Source organism: Triticum aestivum, chromosome 2B (genome assembly GCF_018294505.1).
Source record: "Triticum aestivum cultivar Chinese Spring chromosome 2B, IWGSC CS RefSeq v2.1, whole genome shotgun sequence".
In the NCBI taxonomy this organism is placed as follows: Eukaryota; Viridiplantae; Streptophyta; class Magnoliopsida; order Poales; family Poaceae; genus Triticum; species Triticum aestivum.
Genome location: NC_057798.1, coordinates 699,067,123 through 699,092,084, shown reverse-complemented (window position 1 = coordinate 699,092,084; position 24,962 = coordinate 699,067,123). Strand labels below are relative to the sequence as shown.

The 24,962-nt window shown below is 45.9% G+C and overlaps 4 protein-coding genes and 2 pseudogenes across 4 annotated transcripts; 1 reads left to right on the top strand and 5 right to left on the bottom strand.

Moving 5' to 3' along the window:
* Positions 1 to 414: 414 nt before the first annotated feature.
* On the bottom strand, positions 415 to 1,512 carry LOC123042144 (BTB/POZ and MATH domain-containing protein 1-like). The gene has a single exon (XM_044464663.1). It carries the CDS (start codon positions 1,367 to 1,369, stop codon positions 416 to 418), a length of 954 nt encoding a protein of 317 aa, XP_044320598.1. The 5' UTR covers positions 1,370 to 1,512; the 3' UTR covers position 415.
* A 460-nt stretch (positions 1,513 to 1,972) lies between these two features.
* LOC123042143 (BTB/POZ and MATH domain-containing protein 2-like) lies at positions 1,973 to 3,732 on the bottom strand. Its single transcript, XM_044464662.1, has 2 exons — positions 3,597 to 3,732; positions 1,973 to 3,386 (listed from the first exon to the last, which is right to left on the bottom strand). Exon 2 carries the CDS (start codon positions 3,167 to 3,169, stop codon positions 2,081 to 2,083), a length of 1,089 nt encoding a protein of 362 aa, XP_044320597.1. The 5' UTR covers positions 3,170 to 3,386; positions 3,597 to 3,732; the 3' UTR covers positions 1,973 to 2,080.
* Positions 3,733 to 5,894: 2,162 nt separating this feature from the next.
* LOC123042142 (BTB/POZ and MATH domain-containing protein 2-like) lies at positions 5,895 to 7,306 on the bottom strand. The gene has a single exon (XM_044464661.1). The coding sequence runs from the start codon at positions 7,122 to 7,124 to the stop codon at positions 6,012 to 6,014; it is 1,113 nt and encodes a 370-aa protein (XP_044320596.1). The 5' UTR covers positions 7,125 to 7,306; the 3' UTR covers positions 5,895 to 6,011.
* Positions 7,306 to 8,672, top strand: LOC123042141 (amino acid permease 6-like; annotated as a pseudogene).
* An 853-nt stretch (positions 8,673 to 9,525) lies between these two features.
* LOC123042140 (BTB/POZ and MATH domain-containing protein 1-like) lies at positions 9,526 to 10,954 on the bottom strand (annotated as a pseudogene).
* Positions 10,955 to 18,509: 7,555 nt separating this feature from the next.
* On the bottom strand, positions 18,510 to 20,110 carry LOC123042139 (BTB/POZ and MATH domain-containing protein 2-like). Its single transcript, XM_044464660.1, has 2 exons — positions 19,874 to 20,110; positions 18,510 to 19,752 (listed from the first exon to the last, which is right to left on the bottom strand). The coding sequence occupies exon 2, from the start codon at positions 19,698 to 19,700 to the stop codon at positions 18,615 to 18,617; it is 1,086 nt and encodes a 361-aa protein (XP_044320595.1). The 5' UTR covers positions 19,701 to 19,752; positions 19,874 to 20,110; the 3' UTR covers positions 18,510 to 18,614.
* Between the last annotated feature and the right edge of the window lie 4,852 nt (positions 20,111 to 24,962).

The following is a 24,962-nucleotide window of genomic DNA, read 5'->3' as shown; positions in this document are numbered from 1 at the left end:
GGTCAGATTTTTAGTCTAGTTTATATATACCCCTGCATATCCCACCAGATTACTCGAAGAAACTCCATTCAAATCCTACTTCCAAGAGCAAAGTACATTATCTCTTTAATCACAAGAGCGGAGAATTTGTTACGAACCAAAAATCAAGTTTGGGATTTTTGTTTTGTTTTTCATTTGAACCATAGAAATAAATGACCTGCATTGAATTGATATATGGTAAAGAGACTCTATGGTAAAAGGACTCAAAAAATAAGCAGCACAAATACGAGTACTAGGTGAAATTTAAGTAAATCAAAGAATCTTCTACCGGTACAATTTTTCTATATAGTCTATGGCGTACAGTTATTTATGAGATAACCCTACAATTTCGTAACACAAATTAACTTCATATAGGCACAAGATCATCTTATCAAATTCACATGCAAGGCACCCTGGCGAATAAAATCTCCTGCATGAGATGAGGACAGCTTGCCTCCAGATGTTTGAATACATCTGAATCTGTTTTCTTCACAGCTTCAAGTGTCTTCCCTGAGGCTAGAAACTCAATACAAGCTTTTTTGAGAACCCTGCAGTTATGTTGCTCTGCTAAAGTTAGCGTTGTCGTGACTGTCTTCAAGTCGATGCTATCACACAATTTACCTTCACACATAACCCTCAACCTGTCCACTCCATATAGATCCGCCGCAACTAGTAGGTGTTGTAGATTTTCAGTTTTGCCTTCTTCATAACGATCCATCATGCAATCTGTGTATATAAAGTGAAGAAGCGACTCGAATACTTGTGGCTCAATGTCGTCAATCTCGATGCACCGAGTTGAGTTTTCTTTCATCGGACCAAAGAGCTCTGCCTTGAAAACCGGAGACCGTGCAGCCAACAAACATCTGTGGGCATTGAACAATTGGCCGCGAACACTAAATGTCACATCTGCACCATCTCCATCCACATGCATGTGCCGGAGATGCTCTTGCAGATTCGTCGGTGGAGCCACGGCAAGGTTCGTCTTAAGCTCCGTGCGAGATTCTTTTATGATGGTGAGTACGCACCTTATGGTAAATGAGCCATAGTAAAGGTCCGGCACTGATTTCAGCTTTGAATTGTCGAAAAATTTGGTGTAGCCGAAACCGTCACTAGTATGAGCTGGAGAAAAGATGTGGTCGACTAGAGCATTGGTTACTTGGCCGTGTTTCTCCAGAACGCTTAATGTGAACTTTGTCCTCACACCTTTTGAATCCGGTGAGCAGAGATGGTGTAAAAACACTGACCCTTTGCCGGCGTAGTCTTTGGTGACTCCGTCCGGATAGAGCCTGATATTCCAGTTGTAGCCACCGACGCAGAATGTGCTCGAGCTGACGAACTTGCCGACGCCCATGCCAACGATTAGCTAGTAGTTGATAATCTCAAAATCGTGGGTCCCCATGAAGCTCTCCGTGAGGCATCTCGACGCCGTCTCGAACAGAGACTGGCCAGGCTTAGCTGAGGAAGACGATCTGTTACCCATGGCAACGGTAGAAGCAAGACTAAAGAGCGAGAGGTCACCACCGATGATGTGTTGGTCTTGTGTGTATATATAATAAGGAATCTAGCTTTATGTTACAGGTATAACCGTGTTACATATATGTACACACAGGAAGGTGCTATTGTATTCGGATTGAGAAATCCTAATGTGTTTGTGTGTAGATAAGAAATACAACGAGGACGCGCAGACCTACCAGGATACAGAATCTGAATTGTATAGCAATTCCTCAATTTTCTTTTTAATAAAATTTCTGAATATGTTTGTGTCAAAAAGCCCCAAAGAAAATACTCCAATATTGGACACATGACACATGAGTCATTGCCAGGAGTGTAGCTAGGCACGATAAACGCAGACACATGAGGCTCCAATATTGAAGTGATTATATACCAAGAATCAAGGGAGAACAATAACATGACTATACCAATGTAAATATATATATTCTGAAGTTGAAATGTAGGTGACCCAACACAATAACTGAAATCTCAAATTTTGTATAAATCAACGCTACACAGACTAAGTACTAAATACTGGTCACATGATCATTTAATTTCTAGACAAACGAGACTAGCCACTCAAGACACAGGACACCTTATCTAAAATATCCTTCATGAGCAAAGGGCAGCTTGCCATCAGATGCTTAAATCCATCCGTTGCCATGATATCTCCTAGCCTGTTTTGTGAGGTCATGAACCCAATGCATGCTTCTTTTAGATCTCTACAGTGGTGCTGCTCCGCCAGAACCAACGTGGTTGCCACCGTTTCCAGGTCGATGCTGTCACGCAGCCTTCCTTCGCAGATAACTCTTAGCCTCTCCAACCCGTATCGATCTGCCGCAACCAACAAGTGCTGCATGTTTGTAGTTTTACCTTCTTTGCTGTCCCAATCATCTAGTATAGAATCCGTGTATATAAAGTGAAGAAGCGCCTCGAAGATTGGTGGCTCGATGTCGTCAATCGTGATGCTTTCTGTTGCCTTCTCAGTCATTGGACCAAAGAGCTCCGCCTTGAAGACCGGAGACCGTGCAGCTAACAAGTATCTGTGGGCACTGAACAACTGCCCAGATACACTGAATTTCACATCTGCTCCTTGTCCATCCTTCCACATCTGCTGGAGATGGTCTTGTAGATTTGGCCGCGGAACCACGAAAAGGTTCCTCTTGAGTTCTGTTCGCGGTTCTTTTATCACGGTAAGAACACACCGTATGGTGAAGTAACCACCTGTGGCATCCGACGATGATTTCAGCAGCCTCGATTTCTCGACAAATTTAGAAAAGCCAAAATCATCAATTGGCGAAGAGAAGGTATGCTCCAACGAGCCGAAGCTTGTTACTAGGACTTTGCCCTCCTTTTCCAACATGTTCAAGGTGAACTTGGTCCTGACACCTTTCGGTTGGCTGGAACAATACAAAAAGGCTGAAGCATTACCGGCACACTCGGCATTATTGCCATCTGGGTAGAACCTGATAGTCCAATCGTGACCACCAACGCTGAAGATGCATGAGCTGATGTATTTGCCAACACCCATGCCGGCGAGCAGCGAGTAACAGGCTACCTCGAAATTGTGGGTGGCAGTTAAGCTCTCCGTGAAGCATCTGGACGAGGTCTCTGATGGGCTGTGGCCATGGTTAGCGATAGCGGTGGAGTTTTTTGCCATGGCCCCAAAGAGATGGAGAAACGATGAGAGGACGATGGGTGTTTGATCTTGGTACGGTCGTGGGGACGTCTCTTTCTCGAGAATCACGGGATATTATTTCCCTTTCTTAGCATCCCTGATTACAGTGGCGAAGCTGATCAGAAAAAACTGGGCCGGCCAGACTAAAGAACAGCACGACCATTTTTTGAAATTCTGAATGTGAAACCTATCCTGCAATCTGTAAAATGTAAAGAACAATTAAGCAGTCAATTGAGTCGAACAATTAGGCTGTCTACTGAAGCAATTGTAATCAAATCAATTCTTCTCTGAGTGTGAGTGGCCTTGGCCATGGCTACCAACATTGCAATTTGTATAAGATGTAAGGAACAATCGAGTGAAAAATCAGGCTATTAATTATAAAATGGCTAACTAGGAATTTGGGGAATACCTGCGTGTTCCCAATCTGATGTCTTGCACAGGGGCAGCTTCGTTGGGGGGAGGAGAGCAGTCGTACGAGAAGGAGCGCAAAGGGCAGTGAGCCGGCACGACGGCGCAGCCGGGAGGATGTCGCCGATTGCTCGCTGCGAAGGCGACGCTACCTCCTGGAGGATCCGCTGCTACACAGATAATTGGATCAATCGTGCCCTGCTTGGTTAGTGGACCGCAGGTGGGCTGGGCTCATAGGTAAAAATGAAGACCATGCAATTCCTGGGCGGGCCGTAGACCAGTTTGGTCTCAAGAAAGAGCACCCCCTCTACATGATTAATGGCCCCTAAAAAAACTGATTAATGATTACCAGCACAAATGCCCTTGCATTGCAAGTTTGCAACAGAAGACATTATTACGGGTCTCATGCCTTGACTTATTTCCGTTCGTCCTATTATCCTCTTCCCTGTCCGCCATTAACATCTCCTCCACACACTCTGTATCTCGGCCCTCGATGCCTTGGCCCCCACTGTCCTCCTTCTCGTTTCTAGTGGCGACATTAGTCGGCGAGGTGCAGTGGCGCGGCATGCCATGCGTGGCGGTGCCTGGGGCACATCGGCGTTCGTGGCGACGGCGGCATCGCGGTTGTTGTGGCGTGCGTAACTGTGGCGCAACACGACGTGCATGCATGGCGGCGCCCGACAGCTACGGCGTGGTGGTGACGGTCTAGCGTGAAGGCGCCCAGCGGTAGCCATGATGTGGCATGGTGGAGGCACAGCAACAACCCAACGCGGCGCATCGTGAAGTTTCAGGTGGTTATCCGTCCATAAGAAAGCTTTTTTCTGTAAACACGCGAGACGGAAATGATGATTATAGAGGATTCTATAATTTAAAATTCAGATTTACAGAGCAGTTGTTGGAGTTCTTTTAAGGGTACGGGAGCTATTGTAGTTGCTCTAACAACATAATCATGGATCAAATCCAATTTCGTTACTAAAGCACCGTCTATTAAGAGAAGTTTGTTACATCTGTTCGTTTTTATTATCTTCCATTGATTTATTTTAAATTTTATTTGCGCAAAATCCTATCCCTTTCCTTCGGTATTAGGGATTTTTTTTTTCATTTGGTAATGGTAAACTAAAAGCGTAGTACCACTTCAAAATTTGAGCATTTTTTGGTTAAGTTTAAGAAAGTGTTTTTTCTACATCAAGGGACATTGCACCCACCAATGGCAACATAGAATAAAATCTGAAACTTTGTGGCTTTGATTATAACCAAATGTTTTATTTCTTGCTAAATTTGGTGGCCAAATGACATGGAGTCCTATACAATTTTTTTTTTGCTCAAAGTATGTGCACTGTTTGAGTAGAAATCTGTACTGCGTTTGTATGGAGATCATTTCATGCTATTTATCCACCAAACTTTGCAAGCACGTAAAACATTTGTTTATAATCACTGTCACGAAGCTTAAGATTTTTTTGCTATTTGTTTTGATTTTACTGTTCATCATGGGAGCAATGAATTTGGGTGTGGTCATCACTTTTCCAATATCTTTCATGAGCATACCGGTGTGTATTGTCGTACTATTTTTTTTTTGAAGAAAAACTCCTGATCTATACATTTTTTTTTGAAGAAAAACTTCCGATCTATACATCAGCTGTAAAGGTAGTACAAAGAACATCAAAAATAAAAATTATATCCAGGTCCATAGACCACCTAGCGACCACTACAAGCACTGAAGCGAGCCGAAGGCGCGCCGCTGTCATCACTCCTCCATCACCAGCGTCGCGCAAAGCTTTTTGTAGTAGACAGTCGGGAAATAGGCCCTACAGGACCAGCGCACCAGAACAACAATCGCTACCAATGAAGAGAAGCATAGATTGGAAGGACCCAACTTGTAGACACAGGAACACAGACGAACGAAGACTGGATCCATGTGGATCCATCGAAAGCTAAGGCCGACCGAATCCCATGAGATCTGCCGGAGACAAATCTCCACACGCCCTCCGGTGATGCTAGAAGCACCGCCGGGACGGGGGCTAGGCAGGGAGAACCTTATTTCATCTTCAGAGAGCCGCCACCATCTCATCTCTCTGAGTAGGGCACAAACCCTAACAAAACTTTCTTTTTCAAAAACAGAACCCTCCCGCGGGCAAGGCCCAAGATCCACTGCGCCTCCATGGCCATAAGGCTAGAGAAGACGAGGCAGACCGGCACCAGCGCCGACGGGATGCACTCAAAACACTAGCAGTAGGTGCCTTACGCTCGTGCGAACGTGTCGTAGTATATATAGAAGTGATTATACTTATATAACGAGAAAGGTAGAACAATAACATGATTCTAGCTGAAGTTGAAATGTAGATAACGAACACAATGATTGAAATCTAAAAATCGGTATAATCATCTACTTAGTACTACATACTGGTGACATGATCATTTAATTTCTAGACAAACGAGACTTTTCACTCAAGACACAGGACACCTTGTCCAAAATATCCTTCGTGAGCAAAGGGCAGCTTGCCATCAGATGCTTGAATCCATCCGTTGCCACGACATTTCCTAGCCTGTTTTGTGAGGTCATGAACTCAATGCAGGCTTTTTTGAGATCGCCGCAATGGTGCTGCTCCGCCAGAACCAGCGTGGTCGCGACTGTTTCCACGCCGATGCTGTCACACAGCCTGCTTTCGCACATAATTCTCAGCCTCTCCAATCCGTATCGATCCGCCGCAACTAGCAAGTGCTGCATTTTTTCAGTTTCATCTTTGTTGTCCCCATCATCTTGGACGGAATCCGTGTACATGAAGTGAAGAAGCGCCTCGAAGATTGGTGGCTCGACGTCGTAGATCTTGATGCTCTCTACCGCGCTCTCCTTCATAGACCCAAAGAGCTCCGCCTTGAAGACTGGAGACCGTGCAGCTAACAAGTATCTGTGGGCGCTGAACAACTGGCCAGATACACTGAATGTCACATCTGCTCCTTGTCCTTCCTTCCACATCTGATGGAGATGATCTTGCAGGTTTGGCTGCGGAACCACAAGAAGGTTCCTCTTGACCTCGGTCCGTGGTTCTCTTATCACGGTAAGAACACACCGTATAATGAAGTAGCCATTGTTTGCCTTGGACGACGATGATTTCAGCAGTCTCGATTTCTCGACGAATTTAGAATAACCAAAATCATAACTTGGCGAAGAGAAGGTGTGGTTCACCAAACCGTATCTTGTTGCTAGCACTTTGCCCTCTTTTTCCAGCGTGTTCAAGGTGAACTTAGCCCTCACACCTTCCAGTTGGCTGACACAATACAAAAAGGCTGAAGTGTTACCGGCACAGTCGTCCGATTCACCATCTGGGTAGAACCTGATAGTCCAGTCGTAGCCACCGACGCTGAAGACGCAGGAGCTGATGTACTTGCCGACGCCCAAGCCGTCGAGCAGCGGGTAACTGGCCACCTCGAAATCGTGGGCGGCGGTGAAGCTCTCCGTGGAGGATCTGGACGACGTCGCCCGTAGGCCATAGTTATTAACGACGGCCCGGGAGTTGTTGGCCGTGGCCATGGCAAAGATGAGAGAAGCGACGATGGTTGATGGGGGTACGTGCGCCTGTCCCAGCTGATCTTTTTATCGACGATGGACCTTACCTTGTTTCCTTAATAACGACTTCTATCTCGCTCCGTCTCCGGTTATAAAATCATAAGTTGGAACAAATCAAATCCGAGTAGTACATATAGTCATCCAATCCAAGTCGATTTAGGCAATTCGATCGACTGTAGACGGAACGGAGTAAATCATCCTGCTGCTATAAGATGCTGCCCGGTGCGCGCATCGGCTCCGGCGTGCTGTCCCTGCCCTGGTCAGTGGCGCAGCTCGGCTTGGTCGCCGGGCCTGCCACACTCAGTCGTCTTCGCCGGCGTCATGTACTACACCTCCGTGCTCCTCACCGCAGCGATGGCGCCATAGCCGGGAAGAAGAACTACACCTACATCGAGGCCGTGGAGTCCTACACTCCTACCTAGGCAGCGGCGAAGTGTGGTTCTGCGGCCTCTGCCAGTACGCCAATCTTGTCGGAACCGTAATCAGGTACACCATCACGGCGTCGACCAGCGCCGCGGCTCTATACAAGGCCAACTGCCTCCACAACAGCGGCCACTCCGTCGACTGTGGCGTGTACACCACCATGTACATGGTCCTCTTCGGGATCTCCCAGGTCATCTTCCCCCAGCTCCCCAACCTCCACGAGATGGCGTGGCTGTCTATCCTGGCCGCGGTCATGTCCTTCTCCTACTCCACGATCGGCGTTGGCCTCTCCCTGGCGCAGACCATATCAGGTCCTACCGGCAAGACGACCATGGGTGGCACTGTCATTGGGGTAGACGTCGCAAGTTCCGCCCAGAAGATATGGCTGACACTGCAAGCGCTCGGCAACATCGCATTCGCCTACTCGTACTCCATGGTCCTTATAGAAATCCAGGACACGGTCTAGGCGCCTCCGGCCGAGAACAAGACGATGAGGAAGGCGAACCTCATGGGGGTCTCCACCACCACAGCCTTCTATACATGCTCTGCAGCTGCCTTGGCTACGCCACCTTTGGCAACATGCTCACCAGGTTCGGCTTCTCCGAGCCCTTCTGGCTCATCGACTTCACCAACATCTGCATCGCCGTGCACCTCGCCAGCATCTACCAGGTTTACTGCAAGCAGATCTACGCCACCGTGGAGAGCTGGGCCGTGGCACGGTGTCCAGGCTTGGACTTCATCGTCCGCCAGAACCATCCCTTTGGCGCCCACAAGTTCGGCGTCAGCAAGTTCAGGCTGGTATGGAGGACAGCGTTCGTCCTCGTGAGCACGGTCCTCGCCATCTTGCTGCCCTTCTTCAACGACATCCTTGGCCTCCTCGGCGCGCTCGGGTTCTCGCCGCTCACCGTGTACTTCCCTATGGAGATGCACATCCGGCAACGCAAAGTGAAAAGGTCCTCCTGGAAGTGGGTGGCGCTACAGGGCCTGAGCTTCATGTGTTTCGCGGTAACGGTGGGCGTGACTCTGGCGTCGGTGCAGGGGATCACCCAATCGCTCAAAAGCTATGTGCTGTTCAAGACCAAGTTGTGAACAAGATAGCTTGGTTAAGTGAATATATTCATTCGCCTCTGTTTGTGCAAGCCTTTTATCTGGAAAAGCTTCTTGTTTTGTGCATTTGTGTGTTTGGTTGAAGCATTTACATAAACCCAAAAAAATGATGCTCTATTTACTCTTTTTGGAATCACGAAGGAGGATTGCATGTCTAATATTAAGAGATAGATAGAGAGGGACAAAAAGGTTCACAAAAACCAAGTGACGACAGGACCAAGGAGCACTACCAGATACCGTACCTCAAACCTACCTACCACACACCTATAGGCAATAGAAACAAGCTTTGTTGTTGTCAAATACTAGAAGTACCAGAGAGGAATGCCATGAATGTGCCAAGATTTCTAGAGAAAAAGAGACCTGAGGCAAGTTTTCTTGCCGTCAAATACTAGGAGTTATTATGCCATGAAGTAGTAACCAAACTCGTACGGTAAGAAACCAAAAATAACATCAAGATGCAAACACAATCGTCACAATATCATGGTAACACGTACAAGCTGAAACATTGTTAACTGAACATGGATTGAAATAGGCGATCTGCATAATTAGTTGCGCATATGATAGCTTTACCTCTTAAGAGCATCCACAGTGTGATGTTTTGCTGCCTCTAAGGCAGCCTCTAAGGCCATAGAGGCAGACGCTATACACTGTGAGAACAGCCTCTAAGCCAAATTTGCTTAGCATCGATGCTATGCTTGGAGGCAGCCTCCAACTCTGTCCATGCAATAAAATAATTTACTGGCCCTACATGTCATAGAAGAAGAGTATGCATGTGTCATGTCAAGACGATGAAAAGGAGCCCCTTGGTAATCAATATATTATACATAGTGGGGACATCTTAGAGGCTGGTAACATTTGCTATACACTGCGGAATTTTGAGCTGACTCTAACAGGAGGACGTGGGTCCCAGCTTGGAGGCAAGCCAGCCTCTAAACGTTATGGATGCCCTAACAGGACTAGCCACCACGGGACACCATGTCCAGTAACTCCTTCATGACCAAAGGACAGCTTGCTACCAAATGCTTGGAACCATCGGTTGCCATAACAGCTTGTAGAACATTCCGTGGAGCCATAAACTCAACACAAGCTTCTTTGAGGACCTGGCAATGGTGTTGCTCTGCTAAAACCAATGTTGTTGCAACAGTCTCCACGTCAATGCACTCAGACAATTTACTTTCACACATCCCATTTAACCTATCCAATCCATATCTATCCGAGGCAACTAGCAGATGCTGCAGTTTTGCAATTTCACCTTCTTTGCTGTGCTCATCAACTAGCAGGGAATCTGTGTATATGAAGTGAAGAAGCGCCTCAAAGATTTCAGGGTCTTGTCATCAATTTTGATGCAATATGTTTCCTTCTCCTTCATCGGACCCAAGAGCTCCGCCTTGAAAACCAGAGACCGTGCAGCCAACAAGCATCTGTGAGCTTTGAACAATTTGCCACCCACACTGAATGCCACATCTGCTCCTTGTCCATCCTTCCACATTTGGCAGAGCTGGTCTTGCAGATTTGGCTGCGGAACGACAACAGTGTTCCTCTTAACCTCGGTGCGAGGTTCTTTTATCACGGTGAGAACACAGCGTATAATGAAGAAGCCATTGTTGGCTTGCGACAATGATTTCAGTTTCGCTTTCGCAACGAATCTGAAGTAGCCCCAATATGACTTTGCTGAGGAAAAGACATGATCTATCTCATCACATTTAGTTAATTGTGCCTCGCCATCTTTCTCTAGCATGTTTAAGGTCAACTTAGTCCTGACATTACAAGTGTCATTCTGTTGGATGACACGGTCAAGAAAGACTGATGTGTAGTCAGCGTAGTCTGCCATCCTCCCATCCGGGTAGAAATTGATAAACCACTCAAAGCCAGCCACGCTGAAGTAGCTTGAGCGAACGTGCTTGCCGACGCCGATGCCATCCAGCAACCGGTAATTGGCCACCTCAAAATCATGCACCGCAGTGACACTCTCCGTCAAGCATGTGGACGATGTCTTGGGTAGCTGGCCATGGCTAACTTCAGAGGTGGATTTGGTGGCCATGGTGAACAAAAACGCAACGGGTGTTGCAGGCTTGCGAAGCAGACAGAACTTGCTCTGAACAAAAATTCAGTTTACAAGCTAGCAGATATGGGCCTTAAACTGAGAGATCAACAGGTTTCAACCGGCGAAATCGGACCTTGAACGAAACACAGCCCAGATTTGAATCTGGTAACAATGAGATGTCAACACCAAGCACGCCACCATTTGGTTAACGCATAGTAGCTTCCCATCTACAAAAGTTGACGAAAATTCAAATCGGGAAAAAATTTAAGATCTGAACCAAGCCTACCAAACACTAAAGATAAAGATGGTTCACGACGAACGGGCAGCGGCGCACCGTGGTAGAGAAGGCGACGGAGCTGCGGGAGGGCGGCACGCCGAGGAAAAAGACTCGACAGGCGAGGACGCGACGGGCAATCCACGGCAACGTCGCCAGGAGAGGACGCAATCGGCGGCGAGCCCGCAGTTGGTGGAGGCTGAGAGGAAGAAACCCCAGCCGCCGCCGTCCCTTGGAAGCGTTGGGGACTGTCGACTAGAGGCGCACCAGACGGGCTGAGAGAGTCTACAAAGAAACGAGTTTTCAGTGAAACCAGCCCATGAGAAACTGCGCTCGCGGTCCAGTCCCCAGTGGCCTTCAATTTTTCCATCCTACATGCCGACAACTCATAGCTCTCGATTCATCTAAAAAAAGTAGCTCCGGATTGTCTAAAAAAAAAGAGTAGCTCCGGATCAGAAGCCCGATAGAAAAATGGCGCACCCACCAAAAATGCGCATTTCTCTCTCTCTCTCTCTCTCTCTCTCTCTCTCTCTCTCTCTCTCTCTCTCTCTCTCTCTCTCTCTCTCACACACACACACACACACACACCCAATAATGCGCCATGATGGTCGTGCGGGACCACTCCTCCTCCTGATTGCTGAGCCTTCGAGAGAGAACCATCTGCATTTGCCTTTATCCAACCTTCAGCGAGACCACACACCAAGGTGCGGGATCGAGCAGTGGTGATGACCTTGGGGTCCCTCATGGATCGTTTTCATTCTTCTGCCAACCAAAGCACCTATCAGTGATGAGTTTTTGTTCATCAATTCTTTTCCTATTTCTGGCGTTCTTCCTAGCGATCCACAACTCATACAGAGCCTTTAGAGTTAATTCTTTATCCTCTTCTGATGCACGCCCTAGCTAGTCCATGAACCATGATTGTATGTTTCTTGGGGTTTCAATGTCATCAGGTATACAGGCTAGCGGAGCCCCGACCGCACCCCCTTGATATCTTCTAGTTTTTTTTTTGAGTGAGGGCATCTTTAAAACTAGTGGACGATCATCTCCTCCCTACGGCACGCCACGGAGAAGACCCCAGGCTTGATCATGTGACACCGAAGCTCCTATCCCACCGTTTGCCCATCAAAATGATTCGCCAACAGTGGATCTTCACTTTACCCGAAACGTTTATACTCCACAGGTCCAACCAGCTCCTATGGTTGATCACCATAGGAGCCCGAGAGGACGACAAAGCTTTCAGAGACAAGGACAAGTGAGACGCTAACTAGATATAGAAGACATCGTTCTTTGTGCAACTCCATGCTCCTTCCTACTTCCGCCAACAAGAACTCGCTTGATATCGCATGCATTACTCTCTTTGAACACCATGTCGAGTTTCTCTTCATCCTATCCCAATCCTTGGCTGTTCAGGAGGTCGGCCACACGAGTAATATGATCATGATAGTAGCACCCAGCGGTACTAAGCTTTTAGATCGGGGAATCCATTTGTCGTGCATGATATTTATTTGTGATCCATCTCCGATGCGCCAAATACAGTTGTGGCTAAGTAAATCTCAACCACACATTAAACTCCACCAAGTGTACAAGCATCCCAGTGGACACGTCACTGACATGATGTCGGAATCTCTAAAGTACCTTGCTTTGAGAATCCGGGCACATAGAGGGTTAGGAACCAAAATAATTCTCCAAACTTGTTTTGCTAAGAGGGCTTGGTTGAAGAGTTCAAAATTAAACCCCAACCTTCCTTCATACTTTCTTTTGCACATTTTGTCCCATGCCACCCAATGGACCTTGTTCTCGCCATCAGCTGCTCCCCACCAGAATTTTGAAGAGATAGATTTCAAGTTCCCGCACATTTTCTTGGAGAGCTAGATGCAACTAATAGTATATGCAGGCATTGCTCTATGAAATTCACACTTTTTGACTCTCAATCCAAGTACTTTCTTCACTACCTTGACAAGCCTTGTCCCTTCCACCCAGAGACCTTTGCCCTAGAACTTTCTCTCACATGCTTAAAGTAACCATCCCTTGACTTCCCCACCACCGCCGGTAGGCCCAAATACCATTCAAACAAAGCAGCCGAGTCAATGCCTATCACACTAGTAGAAAAAGGACCTAATGTGAGACACATTAGTGTCGGTTCGATTTTGGCCCGGTACTAATGGTACCATTAGTGCCGGTTCGAACGGCTATGCATTAATGCCGGTTCGTTTTGAACCTTTAGTGCCGGTTCGTGCCACGAACCGGTACTAAAGGGGTGGTGGCAGGCTGGCGTCAGACCGGGGGCCCGCGATCACCTTTAGTACCGGTTTGTGGCACAAACCGGTACTAAAGGGCTAACCTTTAGTACCGGTTCGTGCCACGAACCGGTACTAAAGGGGTTTGACCTATAGTACCGGTTCGTGGCACAAACCGGTACTAAAGGGCAATTTTCAATCTCTACCCCCCCCCCCCGGTATATCGTCATTTCAGTTTTGAAAAATACAAAAGAAAATGATAAAAAATTTAAAAATAAAATTCTTCGAGATGTAGTTATACTACTACATCTACTAGTTAGGAAAATTAAAAAACTTAAATTTGGACATGTTTTGCAAAATGTGTAGGGAAAATGTAAAACGGCTATAACTTTTGCATACGATGTCGGAAAAAAACGTATAATATATCAAAAAATTCAGCACGAAAATCTGCATTTGATTTTGACAGCATATGGCCTGTTTGCAATTTTTTAGAATCCTCAAATTCCAAAAGGAGAAAAAGATATGCTCAAATTTAATTTTTTTTATTTTGGTTAAATCTGGTCAAACTATGGTCAAACTACTTATTCAAGAAGTATTAATGTTACTACATACTTACTCAAGAATATTAGTGTTACTAAATAATTATTTCAATTTTTTGAATTTTGGTCAAATCTGGTCAAACTATGGTCAAACTGTGGTCAAACTATGGTCAAACTTATTTAAGAAATATTAGTGTTACTAAATAATTAATTTTTTTTAGAATAATAGTTTCAAACTCAAACGGTGAAATGTCTGACCTAATGCTCAAGCTAAAGTGCTGAGGGTTAATAGGATTTACAGCTTACATTTGTCAGAAAACAACAAGTGCAGACTTGGGAAGTAGGGGGAATAGAACTCCGAAGTTAAGAGTGCTCAGGCTGGGGGAGTGAGAGGATGGGTGACCGGTCGGAAAGTTAGATGATTTGGAATGAGTGATCCACACTTGAGTAGTTAAGAGGGGCGATTAGAGACTAAATCATCAAATAATTCAAAAAATTGAAAATAAAAAAAATCAATTTTTTTTCAAAAATTTCAAAAAAAAATTCAGAAAAAATATCTTTAGTACCGGTTGGTAACACCAACCGGTATTAAAGGTCCCCCATACCACGGCGCGAGCTCACGCCACGTGGTGGGCCTTTAGTGGCGGTTCGTGCCGAACCGGTACTAAGGGGGCGCCTTTAGTCTCCACTCTTTAGTGCCGGTTGCAGAACCGGTATTAAAGGCCCTTATGAACCGGTATTAAAGCTCCGTTTTCTACTAGTGTCACATGCTTAAGATGATCCTTCATGTTTCCGTGGCATCTCTTCCCAAAGAAAATAGAGGAATTCTGAAGATTCACTTGTGACCTGACGCTTCTTCTTTGTACACATGATATTCCTCAGTTTAATTCATTATCCGCAGACGCTTCCAAGAAAACAATGGTATCATCAGCAAATAGGAGATGGGTCAAATGGGGTCCGTGCTCCCAAATGACACTCCCGGGACTTCCCTTGCAAGCTGCGCCTGTTTCAATAAAGCAAAAAAACCTTCCACACAAAATAAAAATAGATATAGTGAGAGCGGATCCCCTTACCCGAGACCCCTGAACAGAGCAAAACCATCTAACAAATCTCCATTAAGCTTAAGCTTAACCGTGAACCTCGCCGACCTCAGACATATCATAATCATGGATGTCCATGCCTGAGAGAAACAAAAATGGTTGAGCATCCTCTCCAAAAGAATCCACTCCACACGATCGTATGCTTTCATCATGTCCAACTTCACATCACAAAAAGAGGTTTCTTACATTTCCCCATTCTCATTGCGTGCACGCATTCATAAGCCGCCAGCATATTAACCTCAAACTTCCTACAACACACCCTGGCAATAGAAACAACAATTACAGAAGAAAATAGGCGGATTCAGTAGTGGGAGTTGGCAAACACCCATTTTCGTGCATCAGTTTTTATTGGGTAGATGCATGCTATGCTGCATTAAGTTGAAAACATTACTGAACACCCTTCTTTTTCTTTCGAACTTTGAGCATAATTGTTTTGGTGCCAAAAATTGGCATGACAACGTTTGGCATTGTGCCAAATACTGACTACTAATTGGTTGGTTACCAAGTTTTTTTGTCCATCTCACATAAAGCTACTAATTGTTTTTTTTCCTCATATATGGTTGCTCTTAAAATAGAGAAATTTTTCTTTAAGTTGGCAAACTAAAATATAAACTACAATCATGTAAAATTGTTTACTCTATAATTGTCTAAAATAAATGAATCTGAAGTTACCGTTTACACGGTTGTACGGTAAAGCATGATGTACTATGTAAACTAGATGATACCCGGCGCGTTGCTGTAGGAATTTGTAGTATTACATATGGATAAAATAAATAGTGATAAATAATGATATGGAACCTTTTATAGAATTTGCAGTTTTAAATATATGTTTTTGAACCTTTTGTGGAATGATATGAGAAGTCGGTTCCTAAAAATCCAAAGAAAAGTTGTGTATTACTGCCTAATTAGAATGCATCGCTAACACAGAATAGAAGGAGCGTATAGTTGAGATGCAACCTAGTACCCATTTGAGAGAATAACCAAAGGTGTACAAAATGGCATGATTCCTGAGTAGGACAACATATACACTCCATTTAGTCACACCTTTTTTAATAGGATTTGAGCCAGCATAGAATAATTAAACCAAATGATGATCAGAACATGCCATACTTGATCCTCTCAGCAAGGATGTACCTTTTCGACTATGAGTGTCATCAAACTAGAACAATCATATAATGAGATATTGTAACCACATAAAAGAATTATTCTTACATTTGTCAAGAGATGCTATAGATTTGAAGACATAATATCCCAAGTGCTTAACCTTACAGAAGATCGATTGATTGTAATTATACATGCACATGCTTGAAACTTAACGTCGGTTACTATTCCAGCATCTATCTCCGAATGAAAACATATCAGATAAACAATAATTAGAGCTCCTTGCTGTTGGAAATATTAGCACCTTGTCAATTAATCTAATTCACGAGTGGACAGTAAGTATGGCAAATCACAGTATGCACCTCATATCAATACCTAACCATGTGAGCAAGTACAATACATATAATGGAGACATCTATGAACACAACTTATAAGGCTAGCACATGAATGAGTAAATGGGAGATGAACAAATCATACCCTCAGGTTGGCCAGGCCAACGCAACGGCGGAAGCAGCAGCCTCGGCGTCATCCATGGCCTTCTTCTTCTTGGCAGCGACGACGACTATGGTGTCGATGAAGGGGATGTAGTGGAAGCAAAGGAGGACGAAGAAGGGGATGGATCGGGGGCAATCGCCGAGACACTCCCCAAAAACCTTATTGTTGTCTCCCGGACAGGATCTCGAACGACAGGGTTTCGAAGGCACCTGCTCTCCTAACCAACCGTGCACACGATCATCAGGATGGGATCATTGTAAACAACACAAAGAGAGGAACAATAGATGACAGTTAGGGTTATGCGGGAGGGAGTGAGTTAGTGTTCACTCCACAGGTTAGCGCCTCCTTATACAGGTCGACAGGTAGATGGGCCTGCCTTAGGCCCACGACCGAGTCGACGCGCCCCCGAGAAGGGAGTAGTCATGCCCCGAAAGCCGGACAGCCCATGGTCGACTCGTTAATTAATCCACAATTAATGAACCATTTCTGACTTGCAAAAATAAGGCACGGCTCGTTCCGCAACCCACGGCGCACGTGGGGCGGGGCGGCGGAGGAGGAGTGCGCGTATACCACTCCTCTCCCAATGGCAAGTGGTAGAGCAACCCTTATAAAGGGGTCTCAATTCTCTTCAACTAGCAAGATGGTACTAAACTTTCCACCACCTCCCATGCACCTAAATGGGCTTAGAAATTAACTAGCGATTATTGTTTTATATGGGCCAAAACTCATCTATAATCCAACACTTCCCTCCCTTTGGATGAAATACACGTGCCTCGGACGCCTAGAAACGATCAAACAAAATCTTCTATTTTGAACACCTACAGTAGAAGAACGACAATGGTACCACTCAGGTATTAGATCGATCTCATGTCACTGTGGAATAATACAGCCATGAAAGAACAGATTGAAGATGAACTGCACTATGTTGTATTCTCTGATTCTACAAATCATAGGAAAGCAACAAAAATACCAATATGATTTATACTAATGCGTGTGTGAGAGAGAGATGCAAGACTGTAGTTGCAGGTAGTACATGGTAAGTTTCATCTGTTTATTCCTTCTAGAAGAATACATAAACTAAAATGTCTTTTCACCATCTAGTGCTTCTAATCAAAACCAATCAGGTCGGAGAGATGAGCACGATCCATCGTATCTCGATAATGTAGGTGAGAGAGACAGACCAGACTTGCTGACGCGGAGGAAGTGGCTGGAGGCGGAACAAAGCTTCTTTTTCTAAACATTAGGCTTCCTAGTACCAGACACGAACTGAGCTTCCGAGTCAAGCTAACTCGAAAATTTTGTTCAGATCTAAGGATATAGAGAGGAAGGAGAGCCCCCACCTTTGGTGCAGTTGATGTTGGAGGAGGACGCTGACGGTGGCACATGTTGCCCACCGGGAGCTCTGGTGGACGCCGGGGTGCGTGGCTTGGGGCAGCGGAGCCTACGGAACTTGGATGTAACTGGTTGTGTGCTTGCTTGTTGCACTAATTCTCCTTCGCTTCGATTTGTGTCGTTCGCGCATAGTAACTTGCTGGTCCACGCGTGCATGCATGCAGCTCTCGCTCGCGCAAATCGCGGCTGGCGTGGCCAGTACCGGGCTAATCAATCAGATCGATTGACTGCTCTTTCCAAACTTAATGTTGACATGGCAGGAAGCTTACATGGACAATGTGCATGTTGAGAGAATTTATAGTGGTGGATTTCAACTTCTTAATGTAAGTTGTATAGCTCATTCAAGAATTATTCCACAAAGCTCATTAGTTAAATTTTGGACAATTGTACTACTATAATACATGAATAATATTTTCACTACAATAAATTCAATCATACAGCAAAAATCTGAATAAATGAATAATAAAGTGCATGGCCAACAGCGCATTATCTTGCAGTTTATACTGCCAACGTATGAGCCAAGCACTCCCTTACAGAAAAGGAAAACAGCCTTTTCGTCAAACAGGAGTTATGCCATGAAGTACTAATAATCAAACTGATATGGTAAAAATATCATCAAAAATTCAAACACGAATCATCACACTAACATGGTAATTAACAAGTCATAGGTAACTGAGCATGGATTGAAAATAGCAGTCTGCATAACTATTTGCACATATGATAATTTGAGCTCTTAACGGGACTAGCCACTACGGGACACCATGTCTAATAACTCCTTCATGACAAAAGGGCAGCTTGCTACCAAATGCTTGAAACCATCTGTTGCCATGGCAGCTTGCAGAACATTCCGTGGAGCCATAAACTCAACACAAGCTTCTTTGAGATCCTTGCAGTGGTGTTGCTCTGCCAAAACCAGTGTTGTTGCAACAGTCTCTACGTCAATGCACTCAGACAATTTACTTTCACACATCACCTTTAGCCTATCCAATCCATATCGATCCGAGGCAACTAGCAGATGCTGCAGTTTTGCAGGTTTGCTTTCTTTGCAGTGCTCATCGACTAGCATGGAATCTGTGTATATGAAGTGGAGAAGCGCCTCAAATATTTCAGGGTCGATGTCGTCGATTTTAATGCACTGTGTTTCTTTCTCCTTCATCGGACCAAAGAGCTCCGCCTTGAAAACCAGAGACCGTGCAGCCAACAAGCATCCGTGAGCTTTGAATAATTGGCCACCCACGCTGAATGTCACATCTGCTCCCTGTCCATCCTTCCGCAGTTGCCGGAGCTGGTCTTGTAGATTCGGTTGCGGAACCGCAACAGTGTTCCTCTTAACCTCCGTGCGAGATTCTTTTATCACGGTGAGAACACAGCGTATAATCAAGTAGCCATTGTTGGACCACGACAATGATTTCAGCTTCGATTTCTCAACGAATTTTGCGTGGCCATTAAATGGGTTTGCCCCCCAAAAGACATGGTCTATCTCATCGAATGTGGTTACTTGGGCTTCGCTGTCTTTCTCCAGCTTGTTTAAGGTGAACTTAGTCCTCACACAATGCGTGTCGTTCGCTCGGATGACACGTTGCAGAAAGGCCGACGCATGGCCAGCATAGTCCAGAGTCCACCCATCCGGGAAGAAACTGATAAACCATTCAAAGCCAGCGACGCTGAAGTGGCTTGAGAGAACGTACTTGGTGACACCGATGCCATCAAGCAACCGGCAACTGGTCACCTCGAAATCATGCTGCGTGGTGAAGCTCTCCGTCAAGCATCTGGACGATGTCTTGGGTAGCTGGCCTTGATTAACTTCAGAGCCGGAGTTGCTGGCCATGCTGAACAAAAATGCAACGGGTATTGCAGGCTTGCAAAGGACACAGAACTTCCTGTGACAAAATTCAGATTACAATCCAACAAACATGAGCTTTAAACAATAATCAGGCCTTCAAGGAAAAACATCCCAAGTTTTAAATAGGGAAAGAAACTAAGATCAGAACCAAGCCTCACCTTGGTGGTTCAAGGCGAACGGACAGAGGCGCGCGGTGGTAGAAAAGGCGACGGAGCTGCTGGAGGACGGTGCGCCCAGGAAAAAGACTCGACAGCCGAGGGCGCGGCGGGCAAGGCACAACCACCTCGCCAGTAGACGACAGCAATCCTGCACGCTGATCGGGTCTAACCGACGGCGAGCCCGCAGGTGGCGGTGGATGAGAGGAAGAAACCCCAGCCGCCGGCGTGCCTTGGAAGCGATGGGGAGTAGTCGACTAGAGGCGCACCAGACGGGCTTAGAGATGCTACTTTGTGGCTGGGCAAGAACAGGGCCGGCCCTGTGTTTCGGGAGGCCCTAGGCGAACTCGACGACATGGGCCCCTATGTCCTAAGTCCTAAGACAATATATATGTATGCGTATATTATATATATAACTTATTAAAAGTAATTTCCAATCACACATCTTTAGTTTAAAATATGACTATAATAATTCAAATGACTCCATCGAGAACAATAATAACCAAATTCGAACCGACTCCATAAAAAACAATGATACTAAAAAGATCGCAAAATGAAACTAAGATGACATGATTACCTCAAATAAGAACGAAATTACTTAACTTTCTGGAGTAAAAAGCATATGAAAAGTGTCTACCAATGGTGTCCTTCTCGAACTCCAGATCCGGTACTCTAATAGGTCCCTTCTCAATTAAAATATTCCTTTTGCTATTGTCAAGAACTTCCCATGTTCTTGGATCAAAAATAATGAAAGGGAATCTTCCTGTTCATCATTAGAGGAAGGCTGCAAATCTTCCTCCTCCATTGTACTGTCAGCATCAACTTCAAAATTTATTTGCTCCCCTGTGCTCGCACCATCTTCATTCACCTCAACATCTGGATTTTCATGCTCAGAAGTAGTTTCTTGCCCTTCTTCTTCACTAACATCAACATTGCTTGAAGATGTAAAGAAGTTATTCAAAGAACCCTTCAGTGCTAGAATTTTCAGATCACTTTTTTTCTTTTTCCTCCTTTTTTCAGCACCCGACAATTGCTTCTTTTTAGGTAACATGGCAGGCTAATGTCCTAAAAAATCATGAAGAAAAGATCAAAAGAGCATACAAAGAATTAGGAATTTATAGATCGGATGATTGGAACCCTAGACATGTTATATAGAATGACAAAAAATTGATAGATTGGATTACAATACGTACATACTAAATAAAGAATAAATAAACTACTGAGATAGTGAGATTCTCAAATTCAGGTTTGGGGATGGACAGGAAACATGGATGCGTACTTGTTGACTTCCAGTCGGATGCGTACTCGTATAGGTATTGCTGTATTACCGTGGTGCCGGATGCCGCCTGCCTGCCGGACTGCTGTGTGGCGGCGACGGCGAGCCGATGAGGCGAGGGCGACGCGGCAAGGGCCAAGGGGCAAGGCGCCGAGCGACGAGCGAGAAGGCCGACGGGCGTGCGAGGGCGACGAGGAAACGTAGAAACCAGCGTGAGTCACGGCACCGCTTGGCCTTCGCGTATCCGGCGATCGCTAGCTAGCTAGCTATATCTGGGCCTCCTAGCCCATCCTATTTCTTTTCTTTAATTCTTTTGTAAAAAAAAATTTGCTTTTTGCTGGGCTATAGTATATGTATATACTCCATCATGCCCCCCCCCCTCGCCAGGGCCCTGGGCCGTCGCCCCGTCGCCCATGCCCCAGGGCCGGCCCTGGGCAAGAAAAGAAAAGAGTTTTCAGTGAAACCGGCCCATGAGAAACTAGGCTTGGTCTGGAGCCGAGTGGGCTTCAGTTTTCCTTCTTTAAGATCACACTGTTGCTGTGCGGAAATTAACTGAAATAAGAGCAACTCTAGCACACCTTGCAAAAGGTCCCGACCCGCAAAATAGCCGCCAAAATGCGGGTCGGCATGGAAAATCCCGTTCGAACAGACCCCGCAAACGCGGCCGGCCTGTAAAAATTTTTGAGGGGGCGCGGCAAAAACTTTACCCCAACCCGCGAATACGCGGGTCCCCTCCCCCCCCCCCCCCCCCCGGGCCGTCGGTGCCCTGCATATAGGGGAACGGTTTGTGGGGGAGGGCATTTCAGCCTGCACTTTTCCCCACCAACCACCTCCCCTCTCCCCCTCGCCCCGCCACCGCCCAAGATTCCGGCAAAAGTAGCAGGCGGGAGCACGCCGAAAGGCCGCCGCACGCACGAGGTTGCCCTCCGCCCACCCCCCTCCCCCTCCTCCTGCGTCGGTGGGCTGGGAAGTTGTGGATCTGCGGCCCTTCATCACGGGCAGCTGGATTTGGCTTTCCCGGCCGCCGGTGGCTGCGCCAAGCGATGGAATGGTCGGAGAGCATCTCACGCAGCCCCGACAAAGGCGCATCGCCGCATGCAGGTGCGGGTTCATCCTCCCGCTACCGCCGCCGGTTTGCGGGCATGGATTCGACCAGTTGTCCGTCGGGCTCGGCCCTCGCGTAGAGGCTCTGTGGCTCGCCGATGCCGCTCATACAGTGCGACGACTGCGTGCGAACAATGCTACGGCTGACTTCGAGCACGCCGAAGCACCCCAGATGGGTGTTCTTTAAATGCAAAAAACGACGGGGTACGTGTTGTTTCATTCGGGTCATTTCGACAGCTCATTTTTTGTTCAATTATGTTAGCTCATTTCGAACATCATCATGTGTCTAGGAAGATGGATGCTCGTTTTGGTTTTGGGAAGGCGAATACATTGATTTATTGATAGAAACAAAATTGATAGACGTTCGTGCACTCATTAGTACAATCGAAGGCAATATAGCGCATGCATGTGCAACTAGAGGGGAAGCAACGTCTACTTCTCTAGAACCAAATAAGAAGAATGAAGAATGCAAGATCAAGAATCCGCAGATCAACAATGAGTGCATGGAGAAAATATTGCTTCAACTAGTAGGAGCGGTTATGGAAGTTTGAAGCCTTCTAAAATTCATAATTGTGGTTCTTATTTTCTTTGGTCTTGCTATTCTAGCAAAGATTTGGAGATGTCCTACGTATCCAATGTGGTTGAAAAAGTAAAGAAATGCAAATTAAGGTGCAAATTGAGGTGCAAAATTACGTTTTGCGGGCCGGGGGGGCGGCCGCAGAGGCAGACCCCGCAAAGCCGACCCGTGAAAGAGGATACAGGTCGGCTTTGCGGGGTCTGCCTTTGCGGCTGTTCGCGCCGGACTGCAAAACCGTTTTTCCGCAAACTGCATACACATTTTGCGGTTCGGCAGGATGCAGGGTCTGCTAGAGATGCTCTAACGAACTCACTAGTAGCCTTAAATACCTAAAAAAAACTATTAGCCTAAAAAACCGACATCACTAGTTCCTAAAAACTGAAATCACTAGTTGAGCGGTGCCCCTTACAAAAGTCACCCCACCTACTTAGACGCTGACAAACTGCACACAACGCATTGCATATGTCTCATTTATCGCAATCTGTGTGTTTTTCTTTTGTTCATATATTCATTTATTTAAAACAATTTATCTTTTGAATGTGCGTCTAAATCTTGAACCGTTTGTACCGTCGGATTTCTCGCATTGAGATTTATGGCCTCAATAGTGAGACCCACATTGACCAGAAGAGTCAATTGAGTATTTCCTCGCTCCGTGGTGAAGCGACAAGTTCCAAATGTAAGGAAACGACGCTTGACGGCAAACTAATGGCAACTCCCCGTGACAGAGTGAGTGGCATAGACCAAGTTTCTTTGCAAGCGTTAGTGGCACAAACAAAAACATGCAAGTTTGAGTAGCAGGAACCCAAATATGCAACTTGCAGAAATGGCACGAACCAAATTTTCCTTAAACAACGGAGATGCAACGCATGGCAGCTAATGAGTGGATTTTGCATAGTTTTAGATAAACTTGATTTCTGGTGTAACAAACTAAAATCATGTTTGTGTTGTCTAACAGAAACACAGATATAGAAAACTGAGTTCTCCAAAACCCCCAAAACCCAGCTTGTAGAAATACGACTAATTGACGTTTTTGTATAAACTAGTTTTCGACGTCGACAATCATTGAACAGGAGAGATGGCCCGAACGTGGCCGTCGTCCTGTGGAACGACGACACATCACGAGCACCGGGACGTCCACGCACGAGCGAGACGACGCGCCGGAAGTCGGCAACGAGCTCGCCGCTTGGGGATAGGATGTGGCCGTCGTCGTGTGGCATGGCGACGCATCACGATCAGAGCGTCATCCACGGCACGAGCGAAGAGACGTCGGAAGTCCACGCGGCTGGGCGAGCTCGCCGCTCTGGACGGGCGTCATGTGTGGCATGAAGACCCGTTACAAGCACCACGACGTCTTCTACAGGCATGAGCGAGGCGACGCTGTAAGTCGGCATGTTTGGGCGACCGAGCGCCGAGCAGCATCAAAACATCATGCACGACAAGAGGCGACATTGTAACGCCAGTGGTGGAGCTAGACAGAATTAACTGGGAGGGCGAATGGTAAAAGCTAAAAAAAATCTGATCTAAACACTCACAGTAATATTTTGTCCACAAGTTGGGCACATGGAGGAAGGAGCAACCCCGGAGTGCATGTTTCATTGGCTCAACCCTCATGTTGGGGCATGAACCCTACACATCCAGATTGACTGGAGGGAATTTTTTACGAACCGCTTTGCCATTGAATGGCGTATCTATCCTTTCTTATTTCCCCCATCCAAACATGGAATTCCATAGACTTACTTTAACAGAAAACTAACTAGAACAGGTTGTCCTAACAATCCTCTAATAACTGGTGTTCTAAATCTCACATCCAATTCTTGGTATCCAAACAACCACAGCTTATTCTAATACCAAAAAAAATGCATTGTGGACACGAAAATTGCTAAGGGTCCACAATGCATTTTTTTTCAAGAAGGGGGGACTCCCCGGCCTCTGCATCAGAACGATGCATACAGCCACCTTTATAAGTAAGCAAATAGGGTTATTTCTGAAAAGCATATAGGGTTATTTGAAAAGTGTTTTTCAATGGAAAACCTGGATTAGGCTACTTGAACAATAAGCATCAAGGTCTATAAGATAGATCAAAATGCTTAATAGTACTTTCAAATTAGCACGTACCTTGACATGATCTTGAAGGT

Coding starts and splice junctions, on each gene's coding strand:
- LOC123042143 (XM_044464662.1), bottom strand. CDS start 3,169: ATGGCAAAAAACTCCACCGCTATCGCTAACCATGGCCACAGCCCATCA.
- LOC123042144 (XM_044464663.1), bottom strand. CDS start 1,369: ATGGGCGTCGGCAAGTTCGTCAGCTCGAGCACATTCTGCGTCGGTGGC.
- LOC123042142 (XM_044464661.1), bottom strand. CDS start 7,124: ATGGCCACGGCCAACAACTCCCGGGCCGTCGTTAATAACTATGGCCTA.
- LOC123042139 (XM_044464660.1), bottom strand. CDS start 19,700: ATGGCCAGCAACTCCGGCTCTGAAGTTAATCAAGGCCAGCTACCCAAG.